At 41.1% G+C, this 17,952-nt stretch overlaps 2 protein-coding genes across 3 annotated transcripts; one reads left to right on the top strand and one right to left on the bottom strand.

The window, feature by feature from the left end:
- Positions 1 to 1,994: 1,994 nt before the first annotated feature.
- LOC115576233 (heat shock 70 kDa protein 1-like) lies at positions 1,995 to 5,172 on the top strand. The gene is made up of 2 exons (XM_030408740.1): positions 1,995 to 2,131; positions 2,949 to 5,172. Exon 2 carries the CDS (start codon positions 2,958 to 2,960, stop codon positions 4,875 to 4,877), a length of 1,920 nt encoding a protein of 639 aa, XP_030264600.1. The 5' UTR covers positions 1,995 to 2,131; positions 2,949 to 2,957; the 3' UTR covers positions 4,878 to 5,172.
- A 200-nt stretch (positions 5,173 to 5,372) lies between these two features.
- Positions 5,373 to 12,450, bottom strand: LOC115576241 (prostasin-like). Of its 2 annotated transcripts, XM_030408749.1 has the most exons (6): positions 12,307 to 12,450; positions 11,764 to 11,784; positions 10,758 to 10,926; positions 9,160 to 9,428; positions 7,738 to 7,877; positions 5,373 to 6,403 (listed from the first exon to the last, which is right to left on the bottom strand). In XM_030408749.1, the coding sequence occupies exons 1-6, from the start codon at positions 12,353 to 12,355 to the stop codon at positions 6,143 to 6,145; spliced, it is 909 nt and encodes a 302-aa protein (XP_030264609.1). In that variant the 5' UTR covers positions 12,356 to 12,450; the 3' UTR covers positions 5,373 to 6,142. The 2 variants fall into 2 exon arrangements, with proteins under 2 accessions (XP_030264609.1, XP_030264611.1); XM_030408751.1 differs by lacking the exon at positions 11,764 to 11,784 and having other exon boundaries at positions 10,758 to 10,863; positions 12,307 to 12,430.
- Positions 12,451 to 17,952: the final 5,502 nt, after the last annotated feature.

The following is a 17,952-nucleotide window of genomic DNA, read 5'->3' as shown; positions in this document are numbered from 1 at the left end:
ATCCTCATTTGTCATATGGACACACACACACACACACACACACACACACACACGCACACACACACACACACGCACACACACACACACACACACACACACACACACACACACACACACACACACACACACACACCTTGGTTCCCAGGCAACCACCACGGGAACCTTAGCCCAGTACAGTCTCTCTCCCGCGGGAACAACACCTGTTCTCAGAAAGGTGTTGGAACATTGTTTCAATAATACTGAACTTTTCTCGCAGCTTTGGTAGCCTATATAAATGCTTTTTTGAAGCCTTGCTCACAGTTCATTGTCTGGCAGCACCATAGCACATCGATATACCATAAGTGAGGCTATTGATGTGATCACCACCACACTGGTGAGGAGGAGAGAGGCCAGGAAACTGACAGTGAGGATGGATTAGAGGAGGAAGTGTCAGAAGATGAAGACGACACAGAATATAATCCAGACCAAGAATTAACTGATGGGGAGGAATCCAGTGATGAAGAGGATGGCCATGCTGAGGCTGCTGTCACATTCAGGTCAAAGAATGGGAACTTATCCTGGTCTTCATCCCCACCTGAGACCCACCTAACCCTTTGACCGGGAACACGACTAGTGTTACTTTATGTGACTGTATAAAAAAATTAAATGGTTTCAAAACAAATGTCCTTGGTAACTTTGACCCTAAGTAGCCTGTGATAAACAATATACTATGTAATCCAGAAATGATGCTTTTTAGAACTCGAATTCAAGATGTATACGCTCAGATCAGTGAGGTACACAGGCCATAAATAACAAATAGAAGTCAAAACTTGTAATGTTCACAAGAACTGAAGTTGATAAAAAGATCTAACACAACAAGTAGTGATAATATATGTATTATACAGTTTTTATGATGAGTTTAAATGGAACGGTCATTTTTGACCAGGAACACAAAATTGTTTAACATGAAACAAACACGACATGAGGGTTAAGCTTTTTGGTAAAAAAAAATATTGATCAGTTGCAGGAAACTCCAGCACATTGTGTAAGAGAAAAAATACATTTATTTTCTTTTGCAAGTAATAAAGCGTGCAGGAGTTTGATTGCAACTTCTGATCTCCTGCACATCCTGAGTTATACAACAGAAGTATTATTCAAAGTATTTCTAAACTTTGCAGGATCTGAAACTCTACTCTGGTGTCACCTGCTGGTAAAATAAAGAATGACGCTGTAAACCTGGTGGTAGTAATTATTTCAGTGACCTCCACCCTCACATCATGTGTTAAGTTTAATTTACTAATTCATTGTAAAATTTACATAAAAACAGTGAAATAGTCCTTATTTTACTGCTGTGTGTCAGCTACAATTAGCCTAACAACAGCATAATATTATAATACTAAACTGTTGTCTGGTTTAATAGGAACATTATAACACCAGTAAGCAGCTTACTGTTGGTTTAATGTTGAACAAAATGTAAAAAAAAAACCCTGTCCCTCTTAGAAATGTTTTTTCTCGTTTCAATTTAACCTCTCACCAGTACTCCATCTGAAAAACTATACATTTTAGGCTCTTTTGGTCATATGGATAATATGCAGCCTTGTGAAAGTCATCTTATTAATTAGGAGTCATGATTAACGTCTTACCAAATATTCGGCATCAAATCAACTTGTTAATCAGGCACGAATTGAACATTTAAGCCTAATATTCTGAACATTAGTGTTTGAAGGCTTATTTAATTCGTGTATTCAGTTATTTGGTTGCGTTTATAAATCTGTTACATACAATTCTTGTTCAATTCGTCTAAGACTCGCAGTATTTGTTCCATTTGTTCTATTTTTGCTTCAAAGTGACTTTGTTTAACTGTTTCCAGACGCAGCTGTTTCTCCGTCCCACCAGAAGCTTGTAGAAACTTCCCGAAGTCACGCTTCCGGGCTACGTCATCACGCCGGGAACTCTCGCTGAGCTCTGTGATTGGACAAGAGCAGACGGTGTGCGGAAAGCTCGAGAAACAACTAGACTGAAGAGAAAGAGTATAAATGAGGATGAAGAGCGCATCAGACACATCCACAACACGAGAGGAGCGACACCACCGAAGAAAAACGTTTTTTTTCTTCTTCTTCTTCTTTCTTCATATCTTCATCTTCTGACAAAGGTAAGTACACTGCTTCAGTTAAATTTAAGAAGAAATACCCTTAAAACTATGTGCGAATTATAGAAATATTGTTAACTTAGTTGGATTAAATCGCTATTTTCTCACTCCGAATGAACAGTTAAACAAAATCCTTTAGAAAAACTGTGAATTTACGACGCATTGGGTGTTTGAATTAGTGCTGGAGCTTTCTGCTTGTGTTTGAATTTGATTTATCGGTGTTAAAATACGCTATGTGGTAAAGTATGTGTCGCCTTGAGTCTATATCACATTGCATTTTTTTCGCTTACAATTTGTGAATACACGTTGTAATGAGGTGAATAGAAATATAACATTTCACCAAACTACATCTGAAGAACTGTCAAATGTAGCCCGCATTGATTGTCAGACCTGTCAGACGAATTGAAAGTGACAGTTAGCTATTTAAACACAATCATGAATCTATTCTCAATAATTCAGCATTGAAATAATTGCACAGATGTCTGACATTTGCACTTAAAGCATAATTGGCAATTTGCAATGCTGTTGGGTACTACATCACTTTTAGTGACAAAAAAACTAAACATTTTTTTTCATACGACCATAAAAATTACAAACAGAGGAAATAGGAAATATATCATCTGTAACTGGCAACATGTTATTGATTAATTCATAATTTGTTTAGGTATAATAACCAGTAATGTTCCATGCTTATGACTCCAAAGTCCAGGGTTGAGACAGAGCTCTGGTGTATATTTTAAAAAGAATATGCTCTTACAGAAGCAATAATGGCTTTTGGTATTTCATTTTCTGACATTCCCTTCTCTTTTTTGTCTTTCAGACAATCAAGATGGCTCCAGCTAAAGGTGTAGCGATCGGCATCGACCTGGGCACCACCTACTCCTGTGTGGGGGTGTTCCAGCACGGAAAAGTAGAAATCATCGCCAACGACCAGGGCAACAGGACCACCCCCAGCTATGTGGCGTTCACTGACACCGAGAGGCTGATTGGGGACGCGGCCAAGAACCAGGTGGCTCTGAACCCCAGCAACACAGTGTTTGATGCCAAGAGGCTGATTGGAAGAAAGATGGATGATCAGGTGGTTCAGGCTGACATGAAGCACTGGCCCTTCAAGGTGGTCGGAGACGGAGGGAAGCCCAAAATTCAGGTGGAGTACAAAGGGGAGGACAAAACCTTCTACCCTGAGGAGATCTCCTCCATGGTCCTGGTGAAGATGAAGGAGATTGCTGAGGCCTACCTCGGCCAGCAGGTGTCTAACGCAGTCATCACAGTCCCAGCGTACTTCAACGACTCCCAGCGGCAGGCGACTAAAGACGCAGGCGTCATCGCGGGACTGAACGTCCTGAGGATCATCAACGAGCCGACTGCAGCCGCCATCGCGTACGGTCTGGACAAAGGCAAGTCAGCAGAGCGTAACGTCCTGATCTTTGACCTGGGCGGAGGCACCTTCGACGTGTCCATCCTGACCATCGAGGACGGCATCTTTGAGGTGAAGGCCACAGCTGGAGACACTCACCTGGGCGGAGAAGACTTTGACAACCGCATGGTGAACCACTTTGTGGAGGAATTCAAGAGGAAACACAAGAAGGACATCAGCCACAACAAGAGAGCTTTGAGGAGGCTGCGCACAGCTTGTGAGAGGGCCAAGAGAACCCTGTCGTCCAGCTCCCAGGCCAGCATCGAGATCGACTCCCTGTTTGAGGGCGTGGACTTCTACACCTCCATCACCAGGGCTCGCTTTGAGGAGCTGTGCTCCGACCTGTTCAGGGGAACATTGGAGCCGGTGGAGAAAGCCCTGAGGGACGCCAAAATGGACAAGGCGCAGATCCACGACATTGTCCTGGTCGGAGGCTCCACCCGAATCCCCAAAATCCAGAAACTCCTGCAGGATTTCTTCAACGGCAGGGAGCTCAACAAGAGCATCAACCCAGACGAGGCGGTGGCATACGGTGCCGCCGTCCAGGCCGCCATCCTCACAGGCGATACCTCGGGCAACGTTCAGGACCTGCTGCTGCTGGACGTGGCGCCTCTGTCCCTGGGTATCGAGACAGCTGGAGGAGTCATGACATCCCTGATTAAACGCAACACCACCATCCCCACTAAACAAACACAGGTGTTCACCACCTACTCTGACAACCAGCCCGGGGTCCTCATCCAGGTCTACGAAGGGGAGAGAGCCATGACCAAGGACAACAACCTGCTGGGCAAGTTTGAGCTGACGGGAATCCCTCCTGCTCCACGAGGGGTCCCACAGATCGAAGTCACCTTTGACGTGGACGCCAACGGCATCCTGAACGTCTCCGCGGTGGACAAAAGCACCGGCAAAGAGAACAAGATCACCATCACCAACGATAAGGGCCGTCTGAGCAAAGAAGAGATCGAGAGGATGGTGCAGGACGCCGACAGATACAAAGCTGAGGATGACCTTCAGAGGGATAAAATTGCTGCCAAGAACTCCCTGGAGTCGTACGCCTTCAACATGAAGAGCAGCGTGCAGGACGACAACCTGAAGGGCAAACTGAGCGAGGAGGAGCAAAAGAAGCTGATTGAGAAGTGTGACGAGACCATCAGCTGGCTGGAGAACAACCAGCTGGCTGATAAAGAGGAGTACCAACACCGGCAGAAAGAGCTGGAGAAAGTGTGTCAGCCCATCATCAGCAGGTTGTATCAGGGAGGAACGCCTGCAGGCAGCTGTGGAGCGCAGGCAGGAGCCGGCTCCCAGGGGCCCACCATCGAGGAGGTGGACTAAAGTGGCCCTTCATGTGGACTCTGATCACTGGGACTGTTGGACTGTTTGGTCTCTTAATATGTCTTGAATAAGTTATAAAGATTCAGATGTTTAAAGACGTTCCATGTAAATATTTTTCACCTGGATCAATACTGCGATTTAAAATAAATCTGTCACTTCATGTCACATGTTGTCACTGTCACTGTATTTGAGCTAAACATTTATAAAATACTGAACTTTTATATCATAACTGCCACATTCATGTGTTTTTTCATCTCTGCCTTGCTGGACTTTGCAATAAAGGTGAGAAACTTTTTTTTTGTGATTATTGGTTTCATTTTTCTGGTTAACGTTAAATTATCCAGATGTTGGATTACAAAATATGTTTTAATAGACAAACTGGAAAAGAACTGTTGAAGCTTCAGTTTCTGCCTCCTCCTAAAAAAGAAAAAGGTAAAAAAGGTTTTGTGTCCGACCCACAGAAACCACACAGTATAAGAACAGATGCACTAGCTGTTAGCAGATAGAAAACATTTTATTGGTTCCAATTTTGCTATTTATTTAATTATTTTTTATTTTTATTGAGATTTTTCTGCATTGAGAACTTTTAATACTAAACAATTTTACATCATTAACCCTCCAAATGCAGAACATTAACTTACAACAGTATTTTCACAGCATGGAATTAGCAATGAAACCAAGTATATTTACTCAAGTACTCTACTTGACTAATACAATACACAGATTGTATTTATTGTTGTGAAAATGTTTTTCAAAAATAATATCCTAAATATTCATCAGGGAGTGACAAAAAACATCTAGAAGAAGTCCTCTGTATCAGTGTTTCACATCAATACAGCTTCACCTCTGAGCAGCAACAGATAAGAAGAGTTTCCTACAGTATTGAGAGGTGTCACTCGTATTAAAGCTGCCATGAGAGAAGATATTCAGTGTACCAACGCTGAAACTAAAGATCTGCAGAGTTTCCCTCAATTGTGACAATCACAGAGACAAAGAATAGTGAACCTGTTTGCATCCAACAAGAGATTTTATTGCAGAAAAGTGAATGTCTTTGAAAACGTATGACGCAGTTTATGTTTGATACCTGGTTTAACCTAAGATCCTCTCCTTTACCCCTTCTGTTATATATTTTCACCATCGCTCCGGACACAATTAAACGAAGGCTCATTTGGTGTTATGATGGACATATTTCTATCTTTGTAATGAAAATTGTAATCAATAATCAAGCAATCAAAAGTATAAAAAGACATCTCTTACAAAGCCTCCTATGAGAGGACAGAGAGCGAGGAGAGGAGCAGTGAGACGGACAGCAGCAGAGGAGCTGAGAGCTGAGCGGCTCCAGACAAGACGAAGCCGGGCCGGTTCGTGGTGATCTGGCTCTTGATCCACGACTCGTACTGGGATACTCGGATGTAGCCTGATGGGATGTTGGACAGTCCACAGCCTCCTCCACTACCAAAAATCGAAACTCCGCCCTGAACCCAAATATCACCAGCTTTCCTGACCAATGGGCCGCCTCCATCCCCCTGCAGAGCGCAAGGTTCAGTTACACCAGCAGCAAACAGACGGGTGAAGTAACTAATTACATTTAGTCAAGCAGCAACAGGGTTTTGTGAATGATGTGTTTGATTCTGTGTTTTTGTGTTTTCTATTGTTTTCATGTTTTTCATTATCGATTTTAATTGCACAGTGTATAAACAGAGATCGGTCACTTGTGAAAAGGCTTCATGATCAGGCTGTTTCTAGGCAGGCTGCCGTCAGGTCGTCTCAGATACCAGAATATGGCGACCCCTAATGTTAGTGGTTCGGGGCAGGTAAATACTAAATTTACAAATTGGAACACCAAAGGGCTTAACCACCCAGTAAAGCGTAGTAAGGTGTTTTCTCATTTATCAAAGCTGCAAACAGACATAGTATTCTTACTGAAACACACCTGCTTAATAAGGATCACTCCAGAATTAAGAGAGGGGGCTTTTCCCAGATTTTACACTCCAAATTTAACGCTAAATGCCGTGGTGCGGCCATTCTCATCCATAGGGAAGAGCAATTTGTACAAACAAATACGATTCAAGATAAAGATGGTCGGTTTATTATTGTTCAAGGACATTTATTTAATTTACCAGTGGTACTGGCCTGCGTTTATGCTCCAAACTGGGATATTGCAAAATTTTTCACTGACTTTTTCTCACTTCTTCCAGAATTAAACAGTCACCAATTGATCCTCCGGGGAGATTTAAATTGTGTTCTAGAACCCCCTATGGACCGTTCTAGAGCTGTACCGGGAACACTTAGTGAATCAGCAGAGACTATTAACTCTTTTCTCCAAGCGTATGGGGTGATTGGTGCATGGAGATATAGAAATACGGTTTCTAGACAGTACTCTTTTTTTATGAGGTCTGGCAGCCATTTCTGAATTATTTGAACTTACAATTCCCTGCTGCACACACTGGGACATAACTGACTCACAGGATCTGTAACTCTGTAACATGTCAGTTTGTTTGTTTGTTTGTTTGTTAGTTTTTTGTTGTTTTCTTTTTTTCTCCTTAATGTACGTTTGTGTGTTGTTATTATTGTCATTGTATTACTGTATGTGTTGGGGTTGCTGTTGGGGACTTGTTAATTGTTTAATAAGTGCTTACAATTCAAAACCCAATAAAAATACTTGAATAAAAGAGTTTTCATGTCACGCATTTCCCAAAACAGAAGACACGTGTTGAAGTCGTCAGTTTGGTGAAACTGTTCACGTCACCCTGAAGCATCATGGGACTCTGACTAACGTGGACACAGACTGGAGACGACATCAGCAGCTCTGTTAAACATGTGTTGACGGTTTGAGGGAGAGTTTTGCAGACACACTCACCACGCAGATGTCCATTCCTCCGTGTCTCGTACTGGTGCACATCATGTTGTCGGTGATAAACCCGTAGAAGTGGTGACATATTTCGTTGGACACGATGGGGAGGTCCACCTGCTGCAGCCTCTCTGGGTGCGGAAGTTCAGCTGAGGAAGAAGAAAACATTCTAAATATTTGATATATTTGATCTGATATATGTTTGTCCTCTGAGCCACAGAGCACCATGAAAACACATCAGATGGTGGCGTGCCTGGAGTTCTGTATGAGTTCTGTTATTTACTTAATGTGTTATTTCTTGACAAACTGTTTTTCTGGCTTCCATTTAGAACCTGATGGCTGATATTGTGTTTTTGCAGCACTGAATATATTGGGGACATAGTGTATGAATGTATTATTAAGACCAAATTAATGTATCAGTAAATAGGTGTGTAACTTAAGTACATAAACAAGAAACAGATGTTGTATAATAATAACATGGGACACTGATGTGTTGCTACGAGACGTATCTCTGTTTACGGTACACCAGGTAGAGCATATTACACGCACTGCATTGTGGGAGCTAAGCCCCCTGGGACTAGTAGTCCTACTACTACTACAGATGTCTTCCTGTATTTAATTCTTTATTGTTTGATTCTGTATAAAAAGGATGTACACTCATACTAACTTTCATTTCTGTTGCAATCAAATTCCTTCCTACACACAAGCTTCCCTCTCTGCATTTTTTCCTGAAGAATACTTTATCTACAACTTAATTTGGCGTCACGAACAGGATTGGACAGGATTTGATCAGAAGAGAAGACGTCTGCTGTCATGGTTGAGTGACACTGTGAGGCGTCTGCATTAAAGAGGTGAGAGACATCTTGGCATTTTTGTTCATACGCAGTCTCACCAAGGTTTGTGCAGCCAGCAGGATCTATTCTACTTTTACAGCTAAACTGAGAGAAGAAGACTGAGCTGCTCGTCATTCCTCCAGATAACACAGCTTCCCCGGTGGATCAGTGCAGAGGGTCTCTTTCTTACTTCAGCTGTTTACTCTCCTCACAGAAATCTGTGTTGTATTTGAACAGGATGTATTCTGACCAACATGTGAAATCACTATCAGAGCACATCACGCACGGCAGAGACGTGAGACGAAACAAAGACGTAAGAAGCCGTAAACAGACAGAGAGGGAGACTGGAATGTGGCGAAAAGGCGTGTTAGTGTCTCGTATCTGCAGAGAGTTTCTGATTTTCTCTCTTTGTTGCTCTAGAAAAATTAAGGACTCCTTCCACCTCTGGTTTTTCTTTGTTGGTGCTCTTTAATCACTTTATCTTCTTGTGCCACTGATTTAAATCTTTGTGTCGTCTTGCATAGAAGTTTGATAAGATTTAATCTGTACAATCATACACTAAGAACGATACATTTATAAATTAAGAATAAATTCTTACTGTTAGTTTTGATATGTCCCCATCCGGTGGCCCAGCAGAATGACCCGTGCTCGAAGACGCTGCCATACGCTGCCAGACACACCGGCCTGATGTAGTCTGTGAACGTAACAGTTGAAGAGAGCTGCACCAAGGCTATGTCGCTGTCTAATGTATTAACATTATAGGATGGATGGCTGATGATCTCGGACACGAAGCGGATCGCCTCGTCAGGGCTCGTGGAGTTCAATGCGTCACGTCCGAGGATAACCCTGAAACTGGATGTGGCCAGGCTGAGAAACAGAAGAGACAACATGTTTAAATGTTTCTACTCTGCTGTGACTGTTAATTATGTTCAATCAACATTCTATTATATGTTCATTGTTCTTCATGTTGTTAGTTTCCTTCAGAATAAGCCTTTAATTTAAAATGTCACTTAGCAGCAGCCACAATGGAACAGAAGGCTCACTCCACATCAGCGTGTGTTTACAGGGAGGACTACTGCATGTGTGAAGATGATGTCACTGAGTGGCTGAGTTGCACTGTGGGTAATGTAGGCACCAGGTTCAGACAATGAAGAAGAGTGTGTGGAATAAGAAAGGTGATATCTGCTTGTAAACTGTTCAGAATGAGTCCAACACTGTTACAGAAGTGCAAACATTATAAGTATGGCAGCTGTGTTAGTCTTTTCAGCAGTGGTGGGTAATGTTGGGTACTTGAAGAGTAACTCATTAAGTGATAAGATTACTAATAAAAATAATTACAGTAAAACCTCTTTATGACTTGTTGAACATGTGGTTCATATTGTCCAGACCAGGTGTAGCCATCTGTACATGAATCTTTGAGTGTGTTGACTCTACCATCATTTTGTTGCCTTCTTTATGGACCACTGTGTTTGTTTGTTGGGTGTGTGTCTGACTGATATGTCATGGAGCGATACAGTGTCCTCTGGGTGTAACTTCAAACCACAAGATTTGATAGTTATGTGTTTGGATAAAGATATTACAACACTGGACATGTAAACCTTCAATTGCTGTCATTTTAACAAGGGGTTACTGTAGATGGCTTATCAATAAAACTGTCAAATGTTTTACATGATGTTTGGAGTTGAGACAGACAGCCTAACATTTAATAGTTTTATTGATAAGTCTACAGGACTTTAAGATTCTTAAGTCAATGGTGATGTTGTGTCCTTATCAGTGGATAAAACTATAAAACCATTTTGTTTTGTGGTTACAGGCACCCAAAGGAAACTTTATCACTCGTAACCTCTGTTGGTTAGATGACCAGATAACTGCTCACACACAACCACGCTAGAAAACTGAGACTCTCACGCCATGTGCACCAAACCTCTCTGTGCAATCATGATAATAATCAAACTAAAGAAATTAAAGAAAAAGCAAAGATGTGTATAGGATCTGTGTCACTTGTTTAGTAGAAATAATTTAAATGTCTTCAGTGGTCTTTTTTTTCCTTTTCTATGCTGCAACAAGAATTTCTGCAAACATCTGTGATGCTATTTGACTGTTAGCATGAACACAAACATGGTGAGTGTTTTTGTCAGTAGCTCCCTGTTTTCAGACAGGTGAGGTGCTGAGTCATGTGACAGGATCAGAGCTCACCCGATCACACACTGAGCAGCAGTCAGGACCCACTGGTCGTTGATCAGGGAGCCTCCACACCGATGGTGGCCCGAATACTGCAGACTGACCTGCCAGGGCCAGGCCCCTGCGACAGCAGTGTGCCCCCCTACGATCCTGGGGTTGACGTTGAGCGGTGCCTGGCCACAAACTGGAGAGAGACAGTCAGAGTTCATGTCAGGGCTGCAGGTCAGTCATGTTTCTTGTTTTGATAATAATAATGATCATAATTATAATAATAATAATAATGATCATAATAATAATAATGCATTTTATTTGAAGGCGCTTTTCAAAGCACTCAAGGACACCGCACATAAGAACAACAGTACAACAAAAACAGGAGACAATTTAGTGCAAATGAGGAAAATAGATAAAAAAGAAGATGCAATTACATAGTGCCGGGAGCTCGGCACAGAATTCACACTCCTCAGTCCTCAACATACAAGAAGTCAACCGGGCCGAGTTAGGCTGGGTTGACTTCCGGGGTGAGAATAGTGCAATAGAATGGAATAAAGAAAAGGCAAGAGTGTGTTTTTAGGGTTAGAACAGAGTCAGGCTAGCTGTTTCCCCCTGCTTCCATTCTTTATGCTAAGCTAAGCTAATCCTCTCCTGCCTCCAGCTCTATACGTAACATGATTGATATTAATCTTCTCATCTCACTCTCGTTAAGGAGGTGATAAATGTACGGAAAGCAGCTTTATCAAACAAAATGTGTGAGCTAATGTTAGCAAGTTAGCATCTGCTTGAAGCAGAGCAGGAGCTAACATAAAGTCAGTTTTAGAGGTATTGTGTCATCTGATCATCAACGTTATGAAGACTCGTCCTGAGTGTCTCACACAGATTTTGTGACCCTTTAACCAACTTCTGTGTAGAAATAAGAAGTACTTCACTCTCAAACTACTGCAGCTAAAACCTGCTGCACATTATTCAAACCTGGACTGTTTTAAACCTTTAAACAGAGAAACTGAAGTAAGAGAACGTAACTCACCACCTGACTGTGCGTTGCTTCCTGTGGGAAAGACAAAGATTAAAACGTGGTATAAATTTGAAATTCAAAATCTTTTCATATGTGTCATTACTCGGAAAAAAACATTTCAGAAAAAGTTGTTAGAAAAGTGGTTTAAAGCTTAAAGTTTTGATTTTCACTAAATTCTGAATTTAAACTCATAACTAACCTTTTACTCAAAATTCCAACTTACTCATCATAATTCTGATTCAAACGCATAATTCACACTTTTTTCTTACAATTCTGACTTCAATTTTCAATATTTCTAATAATGTTGATTTTAATAGAACTGAAAGGAGTATAATTATCCATGTGCTGAACACAACCTTCATACAAGACAACGTCTAGTAGAAAAGACGATTATTTACAGCTGAAAACACAAAAGACCGACTATAGAGTAGTACTTGGTTGAACAGAAGGCTACATTCTGATTCATACATGATTCAGACGTCTTTTCATGATGAAGACTAAATAAATCAGATTTAAACACTGTTTCTGTACTGAGACGATATTAACAGCACTCACCTGTAACTGCTAAAGCCACAACAACACAAACCAACAGTTTGACCTCCATGATGTGATTCCTCAACCAGCTGTGTCTGGTAATCAATGGAGAAGCTGATCAGTCTGGAACAGGAAGGTGTGACTGTGCCGCACTGGTGAACTGCAATTTTTTATATGGACTGAATGAAGTTGTAAAGCTGCAGGTGTTCAAGAGCAGAGAGAGTCAGATGTGCTGCTGCCGTCCAACAGCTTTAAATGTGCATTAAAAAAACAAATACATTTACTCAAGTTCTGTATTCAAGAACACTGTTGAGGTACTTTGAGTGCACTTGAGGATTTCCAATTTCTGCAACTTAATATTTCCATTTTGGAGACAAATATTGTTCTTTTTTTTCACTACATTTACTTGAACAACTTCGGTTACTTATTTTCAGATTACATGCTGCATCAGAGCCAAAGACGCACATTCTGAAAAAGTATTTATTTATCGGCAATCGAATAAAAACAAACATTGTTACTGGTCATCAAAAAACATCTGAATATGTGATCTGTTAATCAATCAGAAGTTGTTGTCATGATACTGATCTCCTTCATTGATTAGTTGTGCAGCTCTAAATACAACCTGTGTTTTAAGTTTGTTTTTGGTCCTGCAGGATGCAGGAAGGAACTGGAGGATATCTGGATCACTTTTTGTTTTTGTTTTTTGGCCTTTTATCGGCATTATTGACAGTACAGCTGATGATATGACAGGAAACGGGATGAGAGAGAGGGGAGAGACACGCAGCAAAGGGAGCTCGGGCCGGGACTCGACCCGGGGCGGCCGCAGCGAGGACAAAGCCTCAGCACATGGGACGCCTGCTCTACCAACTGAGCTGAACGGCGCCCCATCTTGGTGACTTCTGACTGTTATTGATTTGGTCATTGTTGTATGTGATGTTCTTTATTCATCATTATTAATGTTAATATGAAATTTTATGGTATTTATCCTTTTTTTTTCTCTTCCACTTTATCATTGTTGAGGTCATCATGTCCAGCTGCTCACAGGAGGTGGACTGATGTTTGTTTTGTAGGTTAAACAAACATCAGAGCTTTATTTTCCTGCTCCCATCAGGAAAACAGTTCCGGAGTCAAAAAGAACTAAAAGACTAATCAATGGCTTCCTACCACAAGCTGTTAGATTGCTGAGCTGTTGATCTGGAACGTGCACGCTGATGCACTTCATGAGCCCTTGTCATAGTCTTAGTTCTTAATTATTATGTTTTTTATATTGTGTGTGTTTATTATGTTTGTGTTATGGGATCCGTAATCTCATGTTTGTTGCAGTACTTTTGTTGGTACAGCTAAATGACAATAAATCTTTGATTGATTGATTGATTGATTGATTGATTGATAAACTGTGTTTATCACAAGTTCTGTGTGGCATTAAGAGACATAATGTATGACCTGTTGATCTCTGAGTGTAAAACAGGACGACTGGAGGATATAAACAGGGACAAAGTCAAGTTTCTTCATGTTTTTGGTAGAGAGTGTACCTCCTCTTGATCTTCCAATGAGAATCAGACATCAGAATCAACCCATGTCCTCTTTTATCAACTCATTTTAAAAAGATGGCTTTTAGTTAGTTTGTATTATTTATGTCCTTTTCTCTGCCTTTTTTCCACCTGGCTCGATTTAATCTGTCGTTACACTGTGGATTTTCTTTCTTATTGCCCAAGCAGCATTTTGTAAACTTGTTTTTGGAAAATGCTGCATAAATAAAGTTTATCATCAAAGCGAATATCAATAGCTACACTTATTTTTTAATATCAAATCGCTTATCTCAAGGTCGAGGGAAGGAGTGACTGTACTGGAAGAGTTAATTCCGTGCCCTGATAACTTGGAGTTTATTGCTTTTTATGATTAACATTTTGCTCTGATGTTACGTAACCAAGTGACATTATAAGATTTTGTTTCCTGAGCATCATGATATCTGTGAGGTGTGCACAGTCCAACGGACACTAAAACACCCACCACAGCCTTAATGTGTTCATCCTGCTGCAGAGAGATTCAGAAGTATCATCTGAGGACAGAGCAGCTTCGTTAGTCACAAGGTCTCATCAACAGCACCTCGCCATTAAATACTTCTATTTTAAGTTACTATAACTCTTATTTCATCACAGAGCTGGTGTAGGATGATAAGTAAATGAACCTCGAGCTTTCTATAGTCACTTTAATGTTGCTCCAACATAAAGAAAGCTCAGAGTGAAAGATCTTTGAAGTGTAATCACGTCTGTTCTTCAAAGGTGCCGCTGACAGACGTTAGTGACTGGTTAAGTGTCAGTTTAATCACCAACTGGACTGAATTAATTTGCATTATTTTTTACAACATTTACATTTTCCTCAGCCCAGTCGCCAGAATAAAATATTGGTATATATATTCTACAATTCCTTTCATATAACCTCCAGTTAACCACTGTTGAAGATTCAACATGTGCAACCACTGGATATATTTAATGAGGCGTCGGGAACCGGCAACAGAACCAGTTATTTTAAGACAAAACGTGATGTTTTCCAAACTCTGAGTGGTTTTTGTGCCTAAACCGAACTGGAGCACACCATTAAATTGAAAACTGAACATAAAGAAATGTAAAGTTGCAACAGATTGGCCGTTGCAGAAACAAATATTACCAACATTTATTCTGGTGGTGCAACAGCCTGAGACTCTCTAATATCCACAGTGAATGTGGAGAAATCAATAAACCATCAGTGATAAATACTGCTACTTATAATAATGAGGTTGATTTTAAATGTTTATAGAGTAGTGTATTTCGTAGTCCTAAAACCAAGAAATCAGTTAGCATGTTAGCACTTCCTGTTCTCTCGTCCTTTCCCACGACATAAAATGCATCTTTAAATGTCCCACAGTTTAATTCTGACTACAGTGGTTGTCGGGGACATTAAACACAGAGACTCATCTACTCACTAATCTGTCTTTACAGGCCCACTTTAGTTACAAACTATTCCAACTCTGACTTTACAACTTGTACATTGATCAGTTAAAAGAAAGTATCACAGGTGTTATAGTTATCAGGGTTAGCTACAAAAATACGTCATCGCTATTATCTTCAACAGCTCTGTATTAGTATCACAGTTCAATTGACTTATAAAAGTGATATGATTCCTCTTACAAAAGGCCCATTTAACAGAACTGGAACACAGAAAACTTAAGCTAACCAATATTCATCCTCCTGCAGTCTGACCTCTAAGAGAGCAGTAACAACTTTAATTTCTGAAGTCTGAAGCACACTGAGAGTCTGCTGTCATTAAAATTCATCCTGAGGGGAACGTGAACGTTTCATCATAATCCATCCGACAGTTGTTCAGATATTTCAGTGACACTTTCATTCAAGAGTCTGCAAGAAGAAATAAGTGAAAGTCTGACATTTATGAAACATTTATTTTGCTCACATTACTGTAGTGCTTCATCCAACATTAATAGGGAGTTTTGGGTTAAATTTGGTTATCATTAATAGTTCATGATGTTGGAACCCACAGATGAAGTCATTCATTGTGGATTTCAAAATGGACTCTGAACCGAACTCAGTGTCCCAGAATTCCCCATTCTTCACACTTAGGTGCAAAATTCAGGTTTGAGCTACTATTGGTCAGGGTGACAGACCCCCCGCTGACCAGGTAGTCAAAACCCCAGCGCCTTCATTGTTCTCGCTCTCTCACTCGATGCCTCCTACCCTAACTACCCCAACTTCTCTCCACCTCCCCCCACGGTGCTGCCTGCACTCAAGATCTCTTCATCTGGGCCCAACAAGCTGTGGAGAGCTACAAGCTGCATTTCCAGCAGGCTCAAGAACCTTCACTGCAGCGACGCGACGTCCTGCCAATCTGAGCATCCGAGGAACACCAAGGCACCAAGCTGCTATCCTTGCAGAGGAAAGGAGCGGCCAGTTTCCTCCTCTGCCGACTTTCATCAGTCCTTGCGCAGCAAGAACAGCATTTAACATTGGAACCCCAACCTTCTCCTGCAACCACCAGCACCTTCTCTTCAAGGACTAGTAACGTTGAACTGGGCTTAGATAGCAAAGCACAGCAATGCTAAGCATAGGACTTTAAACTCAGGTTGATATAATGTGTTCAATTTATGTGTTTGTTCACTATTTTGGTGTTACTGTGACCTCAGGTCAAGTTATTGGTAGTTTGCTTTCCTAGACGACTAATTCGACGTTGTGCTTCACACAGACTCAGAGTCTCTGCATGCAACTAACCATCTTCTATAACCTGGCATCACGTCACACACACACACACACGTTCCTTGAGCCTGGAGCATTTCACACCCACATGTAATATCAGTGCCCACCATTGATTCTTTGCTCTGCCAGACACACACACACACACACACACACGCGTGTGTGCACACACTTCTTCAAGGGTGGCACCCCAAGGTGATCTAATGTAAATTGTAAATTGGATCATATTATCTATCATAATCAATTATTATTGATAGCCAAATTTAACCAAAATCTCCCTTTTGATGTTACATAAACACAACTTAATTGTGCCTTGTGTAATGCAAGGCACAATATAAATGGTGCCCCGTGTGAGGAAGTGTACTGTTGGCAGCATTCATAAATGTGCTAAATTAATTTCAGCATAATTTCAACAGTGCTAAAATTTGAGATTCACATCTTGAACCATTTAACCAAAAGTCTTTACATTTAACCCCACTAGTCTACTACAGGAGTATACATTGATTTGTACTTACAAACAATTGCAGTGTGATGAGAATTGATTTATCAATCAAATTTATAACTCATTTGATTAACCAAAATCTTTTAGGTTATTAAATGCTACTTTGAGCCATTTGATATTGCCACTATCAATTCAAATTAAAAGTGCTCTGCAGAAATTGTGAGAATTCCAGTTCAGCATTTGCAAATTTGCACTTTGCAGTTCAGCAATGGCTGGTATGCAATGCATTGTAGTCAAGCTGTTGATGACAATTTAAGTGTTCTTAGTGTTAATCAAAGTGTGCCACTGTCCCTGTGATACATGGAAGTTTATATCTGGCTGTTACCGCCTCGCATTTCAGCATGAGTAAGAAGCAGAGCCAGAGACAGAGCCACAACGTGCTACCAGCCCTGTGAAAAATAAGTTTTGTACTTTAGCTGTTTCTACCACGTGTTTCAGACTAAGTCAACTTTAAGAGACAATCGTCTTGGGTGCCATTTAGCTCAGTGGGTAGAGCAGGCGCCTCATGTACAGAGGCTTTGTCCTCGCTGCAGCGGACCTGGATTCGGCTCCTGGCCTGGGTCCCTTTGCTGCGTTTCACTCCCCCTCTCTCTCAACCTGTTTCCTGTCATATCTTCAACTGTACTATCAATAAAGCCAAAAAAAAGAGACAATCGTCTGATTGTTACTACCCTGCGTTCCAGTTAGTTCATCTTCAAGGTTTGGTAAAAGGTTACGCTGTAAACTGTTTATCTTTATTGGCCCCAATCTGTATGCCCAGAGCCATTAGATTGTGCCATAGCCACCCCTCCTCCACAGGAAGCTAACCCATATGGTGTAGGCCAGCACACAGTTTGGTTAGGCTAGTGTACTCCCTACACTACAGAGTGTCTGCCAAAGCAACACAAGATCCAACCACACTGATCGTTGTTTAGACGATTTGCT

The sequence above is a fragment of the Sparus aurata genome, chromosome 23 (genome assembly GCF_900880675.1).
Source record: "Sparus aurata chromosome 23, fSpaAur1.1, whole genome shotgun sequence".
Taxonomy (NCBI): Eukaryota; Metazoa; Chordata; class Actinopteri; order Spariformes; family Sparidae; genus Sparus; species Sparus aurata.
The sequence above is the reverse complement of the archived record's forward strand: the minus strand, read 5'-3'. Positions and strand labels throughout refer to the sequence as shown.